General features: G+C 44.9%; 1 protein-coding gene across 1 annotated transcript in view; it reads right to left on the reverse strand.

Annotated features, from left to right (window-relative positions):
- Nucleotides 1-17532, reverse strand: part of mxd1 (MAX dimerization protein 1) — a 31685-nt gene that overhangs the window by 3212 nt on the left and 10941 nt on the right. The window contains exons 4-5 of the mRNA XM_063194939.1: nt 4362-4476; nt 3036-3195 (exon numbers count right to left, since the gene is read on the reverse strand). Coding sequence (XP_063051009.1) covers nt 3036-3195; nt 4362-4476 — 275 coding nt within the window. The remainder of the gene's footprint in view (nt 1-3035; nt 3196-4361; nt 4477-17532) is intronic.

Below are 17532 nucleotides of genomic sequence, written 5' to 3' on the forward strand. Positions count from 1 at the left end.
GCATGTTTATGTCTATGCTTGTGTATGCGGGTAGGTTTGCCATGTTTGCTCTGTGTGTGTGTGTGTGTGTGTGTGCGTGCATGCGCATGTGAGACTGTGTGCGTGTGTGTATGCGTGCATACTGGCTGGGGTCTGCTCTGTCCGACCAGACAGTGAAACCCGTCCTGCCAGAATTGTCTGCTTGTGTTATGTACAGTATGCATGCAGGGTGTGTGTGTGTGTGTGTGTGTGTGTGTGTGTGTGTGTGTGTGTGTGTGTGTGTGTGTTTACCCTGGCCTAATTTCTCAGAGGACACAGTGGAGCCTAGATTGTCTGGATATGTGTTTGTGTATGTGGGTGTGCTGACACATGTGCGTGCACAAGTCTGTAGGTGGGTGTCTTTCCATAAGTGTGGTGCAAGTCATGCATCATGGTCAGAGTCTGATTTGTCTGAGGAGACGAGTACAAGCCCATTTGTATGTGCTGTGTGTGTGTGTGTGTGTGTGTGTGTGTGTGTGTGTGTGTGTGTGTGTGTGTGTGTGTGTGTGTGTGTGTGTGTATGTGTGTCTAGGGACGTAGGCCTGGTCGGGGTGTGACTTGTCTGAAGAGACGATGAAGCCTGTGTGTGCACTCAGCTGTGTGTGTGTGTGTGTGTGTGTGTGTGTGTGTGTGTGTGTGTGTGCGTACAGTATATCATGTAAGTGAGTACACCCCTCACAATTTTTGCAGATTTGTGAGTATATCTTTTCATAGGAAAGCATTACAGGAATTTCACTTTGACACAATGATTAGTGACCTTTTAACAACATATTTAACCGCTTAAATTTCTTGTTCACTCAGAAAAAAAACAAAATACAGCCATTAATGTTTGAACATGTACTCACAAAAGTGAGGAAACCCCAGGTTAAAATCCAGTAGAGAAGAGGCTGTGTTGGCTCGAATCGTCTAAGGTGGTAGCCAGACGGGAATGTTTTTCTATGCCAATGACAACGTTCCCCTGGCCTAGCCATATGAAACCCCCCAGAACGGTAGCCCAAAACGAGTTTTTTTGGATAATGGGTTTCAGGGTGCGAAAATCGAGTAACGCAGTCATTTGCGTTGCCATTGTTCCAGCCGAAACGGATTTGTTTACATCTGCGTCACAGCCACAATGACAAAATCAGTGATGTATCCTCACAGTGACCAAAGCTTTGCACACAATGGCATCATCAGACAACTGTTTGTGTGGACTGTGGAGGCTCTCTTTCATTTCCACCACGGTCAATATTTTACGTTTCAAACTGTCCTGTGTGGGTCACTCGTGTTCAAAATCCCCAGTCCATAATGGGAAGCAAAGCTTCATATTATCTTTTAACAGCGCACCCAAACAGTTATCAGCAATGCATATGTCTAGAGACTAGTTGAAACAGGGAGCTTAATGGGAAAAAAGAGGAGGAGACAGAAGCGGTGTGCGTGAGCGCGCAGCAGCCTTCACAGAGGAGGGAGAAAAACCTGCCCCGATATTGGTCTTCAACGCCTTAGTTTAAACTTCTCAAATTAAAAAAACAGCATAAAGTGTAGATAACACAATCAACAGATGCCTAAATGATTCGCTACTCTAGTCACTCCACAAGCTACACAAGGTACCACATGCGCAAAGCATGGTAGAGGGACTGACATGGTTTGGTCTAGATGAATGCGGTCAACATTGGTAATCTGAAATACTCCTAAAAGAAACATGCATGTCAACATGCACTGTGACTACTGAAGCAGATCATGATATTCTCCATAGTATTGCATTCAAATCTCACACTAATCTATTTAAGCTAGGTGCACACTCAAAATGTAAAAGCTCAACGCAAAGAAAGATTGAAACGCACACTGATGACCTCCCTTTTGACCTCCTCATTTCGAGACGATTCGAGCCAACACAGCGCCTTCTCTACCGGATTTTCATCTGGGGTGTACTCACTTTTGTGAGTACATGTTCAAACATTAATGGCTGTATTTTTTTTCTGAGTGAACAAGAAATTTAAGCGGTTAAATATGTTGTTAAAATGTCACTAATCATTGTGTCAAAGTGAAATTTCTGTAATGCTTTCCTATGAAAAGATATACTCACAAATCTGCAAAAATTGTGAGCGGTGTATTCACTTTCGTGATATACTGCATGTCTATGCGTGGCGATCTACACGTGCCCTGGTTGGAGTCTGATTTGTCTATGGAGACAGTGAGGCTTAATGTATTTGCATGTGCTATATGTATGCTTGCAGGTGTGTGCATGCCATAGCGTCTACTGTCTAGACGTGTGCTTACGTGTGCGTGTTGCTCGTACCCTGGTCGGAGTCTCACTTGTCCGATGAGAAGGTAGAGCCTATGCCGTGCTCCACATGCCTGTGTATGTATACAGCATGTGTGTGTGTGTATCCCCGGTTGGAGGGTGTGTGTAATGTATATAGGTGTGTGTATATACTGTATACAGTGTGTGTGTCCATGCGTACAGTATATATACAGCGTGTGTGTGTGTGTGTGTGTGTGTGTGTGTGTGTGTGTGTGTGTGTGTGTGTGTGTGTGTGTGTGTGTGTGTGCGTGCGTGTGTGACGTGCATATGTGTGTGTGTGTGTGTGTGTGTGTGTGTGTGTGTGTGTGTGTGTGTGTAAATGTGTGTGTAAAGGTGTGTGTGTGTGTGTGTGTAAATGTGTGTGTAAAGGTGTGTTGTGTTCGTACCCTGGTCGGAGTCGGACTTGTCTGATGACACGGTGGAGTCCATGCTATCCATGCGTACAGTATATATACAGCGTGTGTGTGTGTGTGTGTGTGTGTGTGTGTGTGTGTGTGTGTGTGTGTGTGTGTGTGTGTGTGTGTGTGTGTGTGTGTGTAAATGTGTGTGTAAAGATGTGTGTAAAGATGTGTGTGTTGTGTTTGTAACATGGTCGGAGTCGGACTTGTCGGAGGACACAGTGGAGCCCATGCTGTCCATGCGTACAGTATATATACAGCGTGTGTGTGTGTGTGTGTGTGTGTGTGTGTGTGTGTGTGTGTGTGTGTGTGTAAAGATGTGTGTGTTGCGTTCGTACCCTGGTCGGAGTCGGACTTGTCGGAGGACACGGTGGAGCCCATGCTGTCCATGCGCGTGCGCTCCACGCCCAGCTGCTCCAGTCGGCGTCTCAGGTGCCGCTGCTCCCGCTCCAGGTCCTTGATTGCGTGCTGAGCCTTTCGATCGCCCTCCTCCAACCGCTGCGCGCACACACACGGTCATACACACAGTCATACACACGCGGTCACACACACACGGTCACACACACACACACACACACACGCATGTCAATACAATATGACACCGGGATGTGGCCATGAAAACATGTATGCACACGCACACACACAAAATGGTGCTCCATTGTGAGGAATCAGCAAATCAACATCAGTACTATAACACTGGTTGTTATCAACCCAGAATGCTTCCATTCATCCTAGCTTATTTGATTTTGCAATAGTGTGAATTTTTTTTTTTAATGGCGCCACTATTTGTTATTCAGCTTATATGTCATGATGAAGACAGTCTGGCATGTGATGGCATGATGAAAAAGGGGCCCAAAGAGAGGCTTATAGGAAGGACTCCATACACTTTGACTAACTACGACCCTGAGGGAGGTGAAGTGTAGGAGAGGGTAGTATGATTCTAATGTATTAATGTTATAATTGTAATGTACTACATCTACTGCAGTGTTTCTCAACAGGGGCCAATAGCTAGCCTTGCGACGCCATCCTCTGTACTCCACCCAAAGATTTTGGCTCCACACATCGTCTGGCAAAAGCCTCGAGCTCGGTTCTCTCAGTGTTTCGCCAATCAGCAAACAGTTGAGAGTGGTGACGTAGAACTTAACCGCGAGCTCCGTTACTGATTGGTTAAGGTAACTATATTCACAGTTTCGTTTTGTTATTTGTATGCTTTTGCGACGCTATAACGCAACAGGCACGCTAATAAAGCACAATATGGGTTTTAATTTGAGTTTGGAACTTCAATTAATTTAAATGATAGAGTAAGATCAGACCATCTCCCATTGTCCACGGAGACGGATTCCTCATGGCTTTTGCCAGACTGATTGACAGAGTCAACAGTCGACTATTCGCCCAGGCTAGCAAATAGCTGCAGTTTGTGTTATTAGACCTCCCTGAGCATCTCAAACATGATATTATATTTACGTTATGTTATATTATATTATAGGTGTAGATTAGACCACCAAAGGCAGAAATCAGGCACAGGGTCTTAATATACCACCAGTCATGCCTCAAAAAAAAAAAAATCAGCTTTGCCATTTTTGATGGCAAAAAATACCACTGCATCTCTGTTTTGCCCTCGGGGAATAAACAACCGGTGAAAAACATGTTATCCTCCTCCACACCTTTATGTGTTCCTTGGCCTTCATTAGCAGGCTGAGAGTGGTATGCCTGCTGGAGTCTGGTCCCAGAGGTACGAGGGATTTTAAGCGCTCCAAACACAGCCGTAAGTGTGCCCGCCTGGGGGAGAGAGAGAGAGAGAGAGAGAGAGAGAGAGAGAGAGAGAGAGAGAGAGAGAGAGAGAGAGAGAAACTGATATAAACAACCTAAATAAAATCTGTTGACACACAGACACACACACGCAAACACGCGCACACACACACACAAACACAACATGTAGACACTAGTTTACCAGCCCCATATGGAAGCAGGTACAAGGAGAAACTGATATTTAAAACAACCTAAATAAAAGTCTCTTGACAGACACACAGACAGACAGACACACAGACAGACAAGACACGCAGACACTAGCTCAACAGTCTCCTGTGTCCCATCAGTTTACACATGACTTGCACATGACGTGATTTACAACCATCTCCAGCAATTCTGGATAGTGATAAAAAGGAAACCGCCCCCGACACAAGTAGTATCTCCTTTAATACGTAACCACATCGTCTACATACGCTCTTCGTTTTAAAAGGGGCTTGCATTTCATTTCGAATACTTTCATTTTGATACCTATTCGTGGCACCACTCTTTGCTTACACTATCACCTATAATCCTGAACTGTTCTACCTCCACTAACCCCCACACTCCCTTAACCCCTTCCTAGGCTGACTCCACAGCTCTCTGCTGATACAGTACGTGCCATCTACACTGACGACTTTAGCAGCTGTGAGGGGTGTGGTGGGTTGGCGAGGATCGCATGATGCTTGTGTGTGTGTGTGTGTGTGTGTGTGTGTGTGTGTGTGTGTGTGTGTGTGTGTGTGTGTGTGTGTGTGTGTGTTATGTAAGTGCCTCAAAGTGCACCAGTGCTGCCTGCCGCTGTATGTATATGGAGGCGGAGGTGGTGGTGGGGGAAGGGGGGGTGGGTCAGCACCTCTTGCTTTTAGAGCCTGCCTGCAAGCATGCTTTTTAAAAATGTGTGTGTGTGTGTGTGTGTGTGTGTGTGTGTGTGTGTGCTCGCTTCATGCTAAACACAGCAATTTTACTCTTTACTGTTGTGTGAGTCACTACTCTGCAGAGTGCCCCCGGGTGGTGCATTTCAGGTGGGAGTTCAATACACATGCTTCGGTTTTACAGTGTGTGAATACTAGCCTGTGTGTATACTTGTAATGGTATACTTGTGAGGTCCACACTAAAATAGGAAAACTTGTGTGGCTGTGAGGACCGAGATGGTGGTCCTCACAGCCATCGATAGTATTTTCTTGGTCATTTTATTGTTGTTAGTAATAAAACTAAAAGTGCAAAAACATTTATTTACTGACAGGTTAGGGGGTTAGGTGTTGTAGTGGCCTGGGCATGGTTTAACATTCTCTAGTTTTGCTATAATGGATACAACAATGAAAAGCCCTCACAAAGATAGTGCTTTACAAGTGTGTGCGTGTGCGTGTGTGTGTGTGTGTGTGTCTCAACTATACTGCCATTATGTGAATATGCAAGGTGCAAAACAAAAAGAATGCTCTTTAATTTCCAATCTTGGGATCAATAAAACCGGTCAGTCTGTTTGCCTGTCTGTCTGTCTTACAATTAGCTCAGACCTATATTGCCACTCATCCTTTAACAATCTTGCTTTTAGGCTCAGATTAATCTCTTCTAAAAATTGCATACAGTAGGAGCCATTGATTTTGCACCATGTGTTCTTGAATGCACCATGATCTTTCCTCGTAAAGTCCAGCAAGAAAACACCTTGGAAGTCTCATGGAAGTCACACGGCATGTTTTTCAGCTTGGAGTAGTATACCAGTGATGCGCGGGCTGACCCGAAGTCAGTGGGCGCTTGCAGTAAACCGCGGTCGACCGCAGGCACGAGTTATGAAATAATATTTTTAATGATATTTGGGTCGGTTGCGGTCGGTCAGGACCTTTGAAATGATGCCGAATAGTAGGCTATAGCATTTAGGCTTTAGTCTAGTAAAAAGAGACATTTTTCTTCGAAATAGATCAAGTTTATTTGGCTGAATAACTACGATGGTGCCACGAGCTCTACAGGAGACATAATGAGGCGCCTGCGTCGGCCAAATCATCTGCGAGCAAGGTGCAACCATTGAGTGCATTTAGCAGAACACAGAGGGTGCTCTCTACACAGTGCAGTAATACATATAGCCTACATATTTTCTTATACAATTGTAATTGTTGCACGCTCTTGTGTTGCTTACAAAGTTTGTTTTCATTTCCTGTGTCTTACCACAGATACGAGGCAATCCACTTGACGGCTGGCTCCGTCTGCTCCCCAACTTATCTATAGATGAATTTCCTCCACAGCTAGGGATTCCAGTGGCGATGCCTTCATTGTCGAAATAGGCTACTATAGCCTATATAATGTCCAAATTGTTATTCCCTTTGAATGCAGTGCTCATTTGAGTAATTTAGCCAACAGTGGAAGAAGGTCACGGGCACCTTCACAGCGACTCCTCAAGTTATTGGAGTGGCCGAACGAAATAATGGGGCCGTGTTTATTAGCCATAATAGCTAGCTACTATTGTCACTGTTGGAGGACTTTCCATCTCTCTCCCTAACCAAGTCACACACACGCACTAGGAATGGCGAAAATTGAAAACTCTTAACCGGCTACTGACACTCATTAACCGGTGGTTAACCGGTTAATCGGTAATCTTAAAGATGGCCTCTCAACGTCATTTAATTAATATTGCCGTGTTCCCAATTGTTATTGAATGTGTTACGCGTTGGTCCCGTTTTAAAAAACGTTCTGGTTGCTTTGTTTCAAGACGTTTTTGCAAGCTGGCAAGGTGGCTTGTGGAGAAACGAGAGAGTGTTCCGTGTTTCTCGTGGAAATGCGTCTCTGATTGGCTCACTCCTCCTGCTCTCGAAGAAACGCGTCTCTGATTGGCTCAGTCCTCCAGTTCTTGGAGAGAATGTAATGGGAAACAGAGTCGCCACTTCCCCGGGTGGTACTGCACTATAGGGGCGCCAACGGAGGCGTGCAGGCTCCATTCAGGGCTGTGCTCTTTCGACAGCGACCCCTAGGCGAGCTGCAGGCACGGAGCAACCAGAGTGAGCTGGCTTTATGTATGAGGCTTTGTGCTGTGTGTGTACCTGAGAGTAGCAACCAGCTGATAGCTAAGCTAAGCTATGTTTCGGGCCACCAGACGTTGCTTGTTTTGAAAACAAGCAGAAAAAAATTACTCGACATGTTTTTAGATAAATGGGTCGATATAAACCTTTGTGGGCAACGCCTTCTTTCGACGTGACGAAACACAGAAAGGCTTTCGTGATTCGCTCGTTTCTCTGCATTATTTATGTAAATTGGGAAACACCGGGAAACACAGCCAGGAGAGTTGACGCACCGCTATGAGAGCCTTGCAAGTGAGTTTAACTTGGGGTGACCGTCCGATCTTCGAAAGGAGTGAGTAAAACTGAGTTTTATCGGAAGTTGGCCTTTAAATTATACAACGTTCGCGTGCCTGATATGCACCGCTCTGATTTTTTTACATTTTATTTTTCACATAAGCCTTTTTTTTGCTACGCAGACAGGACCTGCCATGTCCAGCCACTGTTGCCAGATGGAAAATGCTGAATTATCATACTAAAACCTCAAAATTATCGTTTTTTGGGGGGCTTTTTGGGAGGAAATTATTATAATAATTATTATTATTATTACAACCGGTTAACCGGTGGCAGAAAATTTTAACCGGTTAACGTTGACCCGGTCGATTATCGGTTAAACGGTTACCGGGTTAACATCCCTAACGCGTGCGCGCACGGGGAAGGGAAGCGGAGATGGTGTGCAGATGAGACTCATACCTAATGAAAGCTAGGTTGCCAAGTTCCCAACTATCCTAATCTGCGAAAACACTGTATTTGACTCTCGCCTCAAACCCCACGGTTTAAGAAACAATTGTTTGCTGGCGGAGATTCTCCTTCATCCAGTTTAGTGTCAGTCAACTGACACGCGATTTGGCTGTTAGTTATGGCTGTCCTATCTGGCTGCTTGTGTGATGTGTGTCAAAACTTTTCTTCATAGTGGTACGATGTAAATGCCATGTTTTCGGAGCATAGCCTACGAGGTGCATGGGTTTGGAAATGTTTTTCTGAAAGAGCGACACGCATTTCTCTTTGTTCATTCGGCAAGCCGTTCTTGGTTGGAACTCCATTGACTTGCGATTCTAATCTTCTCTGCTCATCGGTGCCGCGCCTCTCGCGCAGTGCGCTGGTCAGATTCAGCAAAGCAAGTGAGATGCGGTGCCAGAGATTAATTTAAAATTTGACTGACTCAAATGACTGAAGTTTAGACCTGCAGCTCAGCATTTTCTGTGCATACTCATAACCTATATGAAGTGTATCCAGACCCCTCGGAAGTGAAACATGCTGAGACCTTTATTGACGTGGTCTTATAAGGTCCGTTGAGCGTTGCCAATGACGCTAGGGTGTTCATAAGACGCACGGCTACTTTTTTAAAAAGCAGGTCGGGTCAATATTTTTGCATAAATATTTCTTGCGGGCAGGGCAAGCAGGCTGGCTAGGGACAAAAGCGGTCGGTTGCATCTTGTTTTTTCGCCACCCGCTCATCACTGACTGATTGGCCCATCTCATTCTCAATGCAGTTTTTTCAAGAAATAGGCAGTACCTTTAATACAGCGCGAGCGAGCGTGTGTGTGTGTGTGTGTGTGTGTTTGTTTAAGAAGTATGCCACTGGTCTGATGCCACAACTTATGGAAAGTGTTCCATCTAATAAATTGGCATTGTATTTATTTTTGGTGTCCATACTCAAACAGGTCCCGCACAACTGATCAATGTTCAAAACGCAATTTCGTACTCCAGACGACAGCCTGTAAATGTTGGCTTGCCAAGCAGTCATATATTAAAAAAACATTGCACGACTGGGCACTTGAGGCCGTTCTTGAGTTTAACCTGCTGACTCCACACTATGGAGTCATATGACGTGTGCAATTCAAGGCCAGCCAATATGACAAGGCAGCAGAAGAGAGGAGGAGAGGTGGCATAGCTGTGTGTGTGTGTGTGTGTGTGTGTGTGTGTGTGTGTGCGTGTAGGCGTTTATGGAAGTGGCGTGAGAAAGCCAGACTGGCAGGTCTGCGAGTTGGCTGAAGGTAAAGGTCAATAGATCTGGAGAAAACAACCACGCAGCGCACAAGAACGTAGACACATACACGCACAAACATACGCACGCGGCGCGCACATGCACGCACGCAAACCTGCTCTCTGTATCTTGTTCACAGACAATAATACACACACACACACACACACACACACACACACACACACAGACACAGACACAAACAGGCCGACCTTGACTAACTGCTGCTCACATACACACACACCACCACTGTCACTCACTGATATCCTGACCCTCATTCAAAGGCATGCAAACACACTTGCGCAGCCACCCTCATGCAAAGTGGAGCAGAGCAGAGCAGGGGGTGAAGGTTTTCGACCCCCCTCGCCTCGCCGCCACCCGGCCCCTCTCACTCCCTCTCGTCCTACTGTACACAAGTCAGTGCAAAGGTCTCTAGACGTCGCTCCTTGCATAACTTTTACAGGGAATGGCTCGCCTCGACTGTACGCCTATCTTCTCACTATGACATAACCAAGGGCTTGCTGGGAGCCCAGTGTTTGCTAAACACAGTAAAAAAAAACTGCAGGCTGTCCCATCCGCCCACAGCACCAGACCACACGCGACTGCAGTAAATGGTCTGGCAAATACAACAAGGGGAGAGCAAACACAGAAGGGAGAATTGGGAGAGATGCCGTAGTCGTAGTGTCATTTTTTTCCGTCTGATCTGCATGTTCTCTTCATCTGAATTGGGGAGATCTATCTGTAGTATTATTGTACGCAATGTGGAGCCTGACTTGGATGCATTGTACTGTGCACTATCCAGGCCATGCCCTCCTAGTGACGCAACACCTTTAGCGCTGCTTCAAGTCAGGCCAAGAGCAAAATAAATATGGTTTCTGATCTCCAGAAAAAACGGGAACTCCACCCATTTTGTCAGAAATCAGTCAACCAGTAGCAAGCAAACCTAGGGAGGCAGGTCAACCATGCTGTTTGGGATACGTTAATTGTTATGCTCTTGGTCAGACAAAGTCTAGAAGAGATTTGAAAGTTGGTGATAATCAGGCTACTATGCACTGGAGTTCAGATTAGTTTATTTATGGTCTCTGCAGTGGATAGGCATGCTGGGGTGCTTTCTCTGGACCTAGATGACCCGACCATGGTCAAAATTTGAGCGCAAAATTGAATGCAGCATTGCAGGCTGTATGGGTGGGCCCATGGATAAGAGGAAGGTATTTAACTGGACAATTGGGGCAGCCGTGGTGTAATGGTTAGAGAGTAGGACTGTAGATCACAGGGTTGCAGGTTCAATCCCTTCCTCCATCCATGGCTAAAGTACCCTTGAGCAAGGCACCCATCTCCTCACTGCTCCAGGGACTGTAACCAATACCTTGCAATAAAGTAGCTTTGGATAAAAGCATCAGCTAAGTGTAATGCAATGTCATGTAATGGACAAAATGCGGTGCTAATTCAAGCGAGTTCAAGCGCAATGGTGGTGACATCGTAATAGATTGTAGCCTTTTTAAAAATGTAGCATGTCGCACGATTTCTCCCGTAGGTCAGCTCTGGGAAAGTAGGTCACACAACCAATTTGTCATTTGGTTGACTTTAAATTTCTTGTGGTGTAGGCTTGCCTAGCTCACCTCTGCCGCATTGACATGGGGGCAATCACCTTGACCCTTGAGAGTGAAGTGAGTGGCAGTGAGTGAGTGGACACAGGCAAGAGCTTGTGAGGCTGTATGGTGTTAGTTACAGCCCTATGCCAACCCAACATGCCTCATGCGATGTCAGGTGACTTGTGCTTGTCCATGCAGTCAGAGAGTCATCTTAACAGAGAGAGCAAAATATGCATATAGGCGAGTACATCTATGCAAAAAAAAGACCTAACCCCAAAAAAATTGATACAAAAGGTTTTTCAACTGATTTTGTTACCTCTAAGTGTCCTTAATAACATACTAAAAATCTAGGAAAATCTGACTTCAGGAAAGGTGTAATTTTCAAGATCAAAGTTTTTAAAATGAAAGGTTACTACATGATAATTACATTGGCATGAACTAACATGTTTTCAGGATCTGTTTGTTTGGAGTGCTGTTTGGGTGGATAAAGACACTACTGCTATGATAATATCCATGTGCTGTTTGTCAGGGCACATCATCAGTGATGAATCATGGTGTCACTAGGTATTTTGGGTCTTTCAGCAGCTGAAAGGACATAGGGCTTTAGCATAGCTTTCAGGTAAGCCAGAGTAGGGCCTGTTGTAGCGTCATAGGCAAGGGTCAGGGCCTTGTATTCAATTAGGGCATGAGAAAGAGGACATGACTGGGAAACTGAGGCTATGTGGTCAGAGAATGATGGATGGTCATCAACAATGACACCTAGATTTCTTGTGGCCTTATTTGAGGCAACAGTAGCAGAATCCATATTGAGCTCGATATCATGGAAACCTAAATCTTTGGCTGGGATCACCAGCAGTGCATTTGGGCGAGGCTCAACTGAAGGATGCATTCCTTCATACTTGTGGATAGTTCAGAGAGGCAAGCGGAAATGTGTGTGACCGTGGAGTCATCTGGCACAAAGTTACTGTTCTTCATCGGTGTAACAGTAGTATGAGAAGCTGTGAGAGCAGATAACATGGCCCAGTGATGTGGTGTACATGGCAAAATAGGAGTCCCAGCACCAGCCCTTAGGACACCTCTGTGGAGAGGCTATGATTTGAGGAAAGCTGACCTTGCCCTTGATACATGCTTACAATGATACCACCAGACTCAAAGAATGTCTGGAAGAACTTGAGAAACATAAAACTCAATTATTTATCTAAGAGAGATGTTAAATAATCATGTTTTGAAAAAAAATGCTAGCTGGTGTGTCTGCACAAAGATTTTTAGATTTACTACAAAACAACAGGAGATGTCCATAATCTCTTCTGAAGATATCTTCTGGCTTACTAGAAACAAAATAAAAGAGTAATTTTGAGCTTGGCTTTTTCAGATTTTGAGGTCTTGCATTTTGAAATTTAATGCATATTTAATTAGATATAGTCCAATTACCATATTAAAACATAACATTTCAGAAAACTTGCAATACATTTTTTTCCCACAAATATGTCAGTAATCACCGGATTAAGTTTCATGGTGATATCGGCAAGCTAAATTTTTTGGCCTATTCAGCTGGAGTGTCTCTTGACCCTTATAATAAGCCTATGGCAGCCATGTTGAAAAAAACAAATTTCCCAAAGTCAGATTTTACTAGATTTTTAGTATGTCATTTAGCAGGTCCAATAGTAATAGAATCCATAAAAAAAACCTTTTGTATCAATTTTTTTGGGGTTAAACCCTAAATGTACTCGCCTAATAATGCATCGCAAGATTAGACAAGGGCCCAGAGGCCTAATAAGGGCGCGTCTTATTTTGGGAAAAGAGTATTTCAGCACATATACATGCACAGAACATTCTGATGTAAACCGGAATGCATTCGCTTTGAGCAAGAGTTATGCAAGCACTTTATTCTTTCCGGTTCGAAAACTGACAATGCTCCAATTGAAACAGGAATACTATTGGCATGCAACTGCACTCATTTAAGATCTCAGCTTCCCTCTCCTTCTTTTCATTGATGTCTTAACATTTCGAATATGGTGGTGCTGTGGTGCGCTGCATTAACACACAGTGCCATAAACGTTCTGCATGCCCATGGGGGCCCAGGTTAGAATCCAACCTGGGTCATTGCCAAATCCCACCCCCATCTCTCTCTCAGAGTGCATTTTAATATGTGACCTTGCCTCCTCCACTTGCCTCCTCCACTTGCTTCTCGTCATGATGACATCACTGACAACAGCATTATATTTCAATATCTTGCAAAAGCTCAATTGTTAAGTCTTTTTATCATTTGCAATTGGGATGGTGAATGAAAAACAGTCCCTCAAAAGTTGTTGTGGCGAGGCTGACAGCTGGGAAACTTTATCGTTTTCTCCACGGAGGAGGGGCCAGGAGGCGGGACGAGGAGACAAGCACAAGTGGAGGAGGCAAGGTCACATATTGGGATGCACCCTCAGACTTACTTCCCGTCACCATCTTCACTGCCCCCCACCCCACTATATGTTCATTTTGAATATGCAGTCCTTGTTGATGTTCCTCAACTGCATCCAGTGCGCCTCTAAAAAGGATTCATCGCACAAAAGCCTGCAGCTGTGTCTGAATAATAAACTAAGCTTTGTCTGGGCTGGAATTAAAATACGGTGTATACGGAATGCGTAATGGTCAATGCATTATTCAGAAATTAATGAGGCTGCAGGCATTTCTTATTTTAGGATTTGGAGGTGATAATACAGCTGTTGTAACAAGTTGGAGAAATGTGCTGGCGAGGTTCAACCACATAATTATGGGCCAAAATGACGTGACCTTAATACGAAACAGAAAAAAAGGCTTTGCGGTTTGGTCTGAGTTCCAAATAACAAAATGGACTCAAACTCTCAAACTACTAAATTGAGGTTCAAAATGTTGGTATCGCGCAGGATAAATGGCTCCGGGGGATGGTACTTGGTTGGAGCTGAACGAATCTGACAGTGATTTAATTAAAGAGCAGGCACAGTCTTCAATTGCTTCAAAATTGGGTTGTTAATGATTAATTGGCTTTTCAGCTCAATGTCTGCTAAAATATTAACCAATTAAAAGTTTCTCGCTTAACTGTGCAAACAAGTTCAGCAGCCAGGTTCATTTCATTAGCTTTTGGTGTAATTCAATGATGGCTTTCACTGTACACACCTATGCTGAGTTTACTAGCGGAGGGTAACATGTCCTTTTGCATTTTGCTTGTGTGCCGTGTACAAAAATCAAAGACAAACCATCTTTTAAAATCCTGTGAAATTCCTCAAGAGCACTTCACCACAAGTACACGATGTCATCTGCAACACGGAGAATACACATTATGCTGCGGACTTTTAAGGTTACTAAGCATTCTTCAGTTTAGCAGTGACCTTTTCAATTCAAGGTGGGAGCGCCTGCTAATTAAGCGAGTGAGCATACATTCACGCCTCACCCACGCCTCACACAGGTGGTGGCACAACGTTAAAGGGTCACTGTGTGAGATTTTTAGTTGTTTATTTCCAGCATTCATGCTGCCCATTCACTAATGTTACCTTTTTCATGAATACTTACCACCAGCATAAAATTCTGGAACTGGAAAAATTGCACTTTTCATACATGAAAAGGGGGATCTTCTAAATGACTGTACTTGGGCCATACTATAAAATATTTTTTCAATACTTAGTAAACTTTCATGTAAAGATCAAATTTGGCAATAGGCAACCCAATTTCAATAAGCAGCATAGTTGCAGTACCTTTTTTGACCATTTCCTGCACAGTGTCCCTTTAAACTCTGTTCTTAAAACCAGCTATCGTCAATGGCCTTGCTTACTGGAAATCACCACAGCACAAAAAAACCCAAAATATACTTTGCAAGTGGTCAATCATGTCCGTTTGTACCACATGCTGATAAAATATCTTGGCATTAGGGAAAAAAAACCTGTTCAAAACTTTATGCCTTAATACTAGCGTGAAAGATTTACATCTTCATCATTAATTCAGACGCACAGTAGCCATATAAATATAGAGGCAGTGGCCCTCAGCTTATGCCAGCATGAATACTTGATTACAGTATAGCGCACTGGTCTTGAGAGTTTAATCCCAAACATGATTCAAACCTGATTTTAGTCTGTCTATTCTGGATTAGCACAGAATGTATGATGGAGAGGTCTGCAATAACTCAACATCCTACAACATGGTCTTTTTCAGCAAATCATGTATCCTTCAGGAGCTATGTGTGGTCCCTCTCTTTAGGTTGTGTGGGTAGAGCTGCAGCCTGAAGCAGCAAAGTGGCATCATTACATCATGAAAGTGATTTTTTTTGAAGAATAAAATGTCCAAAAGGTGCATCATGTGAGGCATACAGGGAACATTTTACTGTGGGAAAGAGCATCCGAGTGTCCTTCTACTTCGATGTCTAACGCATTTCAAACTAGAAGCACTCAGAGAGCGCAGACCTCTGCCAACAAAGCTGTTTGATAGAACATTTGGCTATGTTACATCCTGTCTGTCAGTCTGCCTTCTTTTTGTGGAGCAATTCAATTCGTGGTCACTAGGGGCGACTATAGGCCAGCAAAGGTGAAGAATCTTTAAAAAGGTCCTGGTTTCCGGTTCGAGATCCGGATCACCACCAGAATTGAATCATATGTTCCTTGGGTCATTAAGGGTTTCATCCAAGTTTTTGAGTTATTCTGCTGACAGACAAACAAACAGACAGACAGATAAACAAACAGACAAACCAACGCGACCGAAAACATAACCTCCTTGGCAGAGGTAATAAAAATGAGATAAAAATGAAAACAAATAAAACAGGACCGTGCAACCGTAGGGTCTGTTCTGTGCATGGTGGTATCTTAATATCACGAAAAGATTGAAAAAGATGAAATAAATATAAACACAAATAAAATGCCCAACAGGGCTGCGTGACAGTGTTGTCTGTCCCATGTTGAGGGTATGTGAGCCAGGCAGGCAGGCAGGCAGCAGATGGATCAGGGCGGGCATTACTGCTGGCTGCGGGGGATAACAGGAGGGCGGTGGGCAAAAGCTAGCTGACATGCCTTGTTAGCCCCAACTGTGGGCACCAGCGTGTGTGTGTGTGTGTGTGTGTGTGTGTGTGTGTGTGTGTGTGTGTGTGTGTGTGTGTGTGTGTGTGTGTGTGTGTGTGTGTACGTATGTAGTGTACACAGGTGTGTGTGCGCACTTGTGTGCTTGCTTGCATGAATGCAGGGCCTGTGTTGAATCCTCTTCACACAAAAACATGCGACTCTGTGCTCGGGCAGGCCATTGTGCGCTGTAAATTGGCACATGTGTGACAGTGTGCAGCCATGCATGCCTACGCTTACATGGGGCTGAGTGTGCGCACAGGGGTATGTGTGTGTGTGTGTGTGTGTGTGTGTGTGTGTGTGTGTGAGTACTTCTACGTGTGTGTGTGTGTGTGTGTGTGTGTGTGTGTGTGTGTGTGTGTGTGTGTGTGTGTTTGTATGAGTACTTTTACGTGTGTGTGTGTTTGTATGTGTGTGTGTGTGTGTGTGTGTGTGTGTGTGTGTGGGAAAAGGGAGCACAAGAGGATGAGCCCAGAGCAAGGGAGAGGGCTTCAGACACACTCCACTGCACTGCTGCTAGCATGTATTATTCAGGCTGTCTGCCGGCTGAAGGCAGGCTGAGCCCAGCTGAGTGGGGCTACACCACCACCACCACCACCACCACCACCATGGGTACACACACGTGGGCTTAGAGAGAGAGAGGCGAGGGGAGGGAGCAGAGGGACCAAGTGAGGAGACCGGAGAGGGTTAGGTGGTAGTGACAGAACCAGAAGTGAAGAAAGAAAGAGAGAAAGAAAGAGAGAAAGAAAGAAAGAAAGGAGACAGACGACTTTGGAGGAGCGGAATGACTGACTGAAGAGGGAGTATTTTGGTGATAACAGTGGGCAGAGAGCGAGAGAGAGCGAGAGAGAGCGAGAGAGAGCGAGAGAGAGCGAGAGAGAGCGAGAGCGAGAGCGAGCGAGCGAGCGAGCGAGAGAGAGAGAGAGAGAGAGACAGAGAGAGAGACAGAGAGAGAGACAGAGAGAGAGGACTGGGGAGGAGTGTGGTGGTGGCTGTGGTAGTGATGGGGGGGTTGTGGGATGAGGGACAGGCCTGATCATTAGAGCCACAACTGCCCAGAAATGGAACACCATGCTCGCCCGCCTGCCCGCAGCTGCTCAAACCTCCACTCAACGTCTCCTTCCGTGCAAGTTCACAAGAAACCTTTATCATCATCGTTATCAACATGTCGCATTCACCGGCACCTCACCTCACCTCCACTTTACCGTTCCCTACTGCATCTCACACAAATCTGACAAATGCTATTGTTCATGTTCGCGGGCAGAAGTGGTAACTGCTAAGGTACGAGGCAGCAGGATTGTCCCCTTGCATTACACAACAACCATTAACGAGTCACTCTGAACCCCCCAAATCAACCTTAACAAATG

This window comes from Engraulis encrasicolus, chromosome 3 (assembly GCF_034702125.1).
Source record: "Engraulis encrasicolus isolate BLACKSEA-1 chromosome 3, IST_EnEncr_1.0, whole genome shotgun sequence".
In the NCBI taxonomy this organism is placed as follows: domain Eukaryota; kingdom Metazoa; phylum Chordata; class Actinopteri; order Clupeiformes; family Engraulidae; genus Engraulis; species Engraulis encrasicolus.